General features: G+C 47.1%; 1 protein-coding gene across 1 annotated transcript; it reads left to right on the top strand.

The window, feature by feature from the left end:
- Window positions 1-565: 565 nt before the first annotated feature.
- Window positions 566-1,258, top strand: LOC141027820 (uncharacterized). Its single transcript, XM_073505277.1, has one exon. The coding sequence runs from the start codon at window positions 566-568 to the stop codon at window positions 1,256-1,258; it is 693 nt and encodes a 230-aa protein (XP_073361378.1).
- Window positions 1,259-2,036: the final 778 nt, after the last annotated feature.

The raw sequence follows: 2,036 nt of genomic DNA, 5'->3' as shown, positions 1-2,036 counted from the left end.
TACCTACATGAATAAATACACGGTATGGAACACAGCGAAAAACTCGTAAAATTGCGGAATACATTGTACTTTATTCAGGGGCTGCAGCAAGGACACGCAAAAAATACTATGAAGTAAGCACCTGTAGACAACATGCAGTTCTCCATTGCACACGATGCAGTGCAGAACTATAACCAATGCAGTTTCATTATCGCGCAGGATACATATAAACATCACAAAATGCCCGTTCGGACGGAAAGTGGTGGTTAAAAAAATAAACTGATCAAAAATAAAAAAAACCACGTTAAAAATACCATGTTCGCATACAACCACCCAATCGGAGCGGTTCCATTGCCACAAGCCCACGATCACAGACGCAACACCAACCCACGATCTGCACAAACCGCATCGTCAGCGAGATCGTGCAGTTCATCCGATGCGGCCATCCCACCCCGCGCCCTCCCCTTAAATTCAGACCCCTGCCATAGGCCTTCTCATCCGCAACAACACAAGTATCCATTGCGCTGCCACCAAATCGCTCCATCACATCCATCTCCATGCAAAACACCAAGCCCTACTACCGGCCATGGCGTTCACCAACGAGTACAAGGACGTGGAGGCCCACGGCAACACCAAGTTGCACGTCATCCACACCAACGACAAGAAGCAGGTGGCGATCACCCTCGCGCAGTACGAGCGCCACCTCAGCCTCCAGCGCCACAAGATCGTCGGCATTGATCTCGAGTACAACAACGAGCCTGAAGCGACGCAGAAACCCGCCCTCTGCCAACTCTCCATTGGCAAGAAACACCCGGTGCTACTCTTCCAACTGAGCGCCGCTGAAAGGTGCACCGTCTTCGACAACTTCCTCGCCGACCCCAGGTACACCTTTGCAGGCTTCTCCATCGACGGCGACAAAAAAAGGCTAGAGCGCGTCAATCTAGAGGTCGCCAACTTCGTCGACATCCAGAAGGAGTGGAGGGTGCCCAAGGCAACCAAGGAGTTGGACTCCCTTGGAGACGTCTCCGGCATGCTCATCGACGACTACTACAACAACATGAAGAAGAAGATCACCGACGACGAGCACAAGCTCTGCCCCACCCTGCCTCTGTCCATGAGGCACATCGAGTACGCGGCAAAGGATGCCTACGCACTGTACGAGATATGGAACCGCATCACCCTCACCCAGGACGGGCTTCGCCATGCAAAGCTGGAGAAGGAGGAGCCCCCCAAGAAGCGCGCCAGGAGCAGCTGGGGATGGGGAGACGCTGAATGGTGAAGAAGAAGATGGTGCCGGCCAAAGAGCCACCAATGCCAGCGTCGTTTTAGAATTATCATCAAATTTGCTTTATGTTGTTTGCTTATGTATCGTTAGTTTGCTTGTGATCATTTGCTTTTGCTGAACTTAGTTTGCTTGCCATGCAGAATCGCTTGTAATGATGTGAACTTTGATTATGTTAGATTGCTTTCTGTTGAAATTAGTTTGCTCATGATGAACTTGTCATACAGAATGCCTGTGATAATTTGTTTTATGTTGTTTGCTTATGAATCATTAGATTTGAGCAGTGTGCAAAATGAAAATAAGATGCAGTGTGCAAATAGGATGCATGCAGTGCAAGTTGTGTACCAATGCAGTACATACTCTGTCGAATTAAGTTTACGCATTCGCAACGAAGCAGTGAACGCCCCTAAATTTGATAAAAAAGAATACATAAGAGCAGAAACACAAAAAGAAAAAAATGTGACCTGTATATGTAGTGCGAAAATATATGAACCTGCAGCACGGAAACATAATCAATGCAGTACGGGTTATGTTTACTAAGCAGTGCACTCCCCTACATTGGAAAAAAGATTACATAAGAGCAAAAACATGAAAACAAAAAATGAGAACTGTACATGTACTACGGAATGCGTGCGCATGCAGTACAGAACCCTGATCAATGGCAAATGCACGGATGATTTGGTAAGCAGTGCACGCTCCTACATTGAAAAAAAATGTAGTGCGGAAATATATGAACCTGCAGTACAGAAACATAATCAATGCAGTACAAGTATGT

Source organism: Aegilops tauschii, chromosome 1 (assembly GCF_002575655.3).
Source record: "Aegilops tauschii subsp. strangulata cultivar AL8/78 chromosome 1, Aet v6.0, whole genome shotgun sequence".
Classification (NCBI taxonomy): Eukaryota; Viridiplantae; Streptophyta; class Magnoliopsida; order Poales; family Poaceae; genus Aegilops; species Aegilops tauschii.
Note: the sequence above shows the minus strand (reverse complement) of the source record. Positions and strands in the feature narration are given on the sequence as shown.

Coding starts and splice junctions, on each gene's coding strand:
- LOC141027820 (XM_073505277.1), top strand. CDS start 566: ATGGCGTTCACCAACGAGTACAAGGACGTGGAGGCCCACGGCAACACC.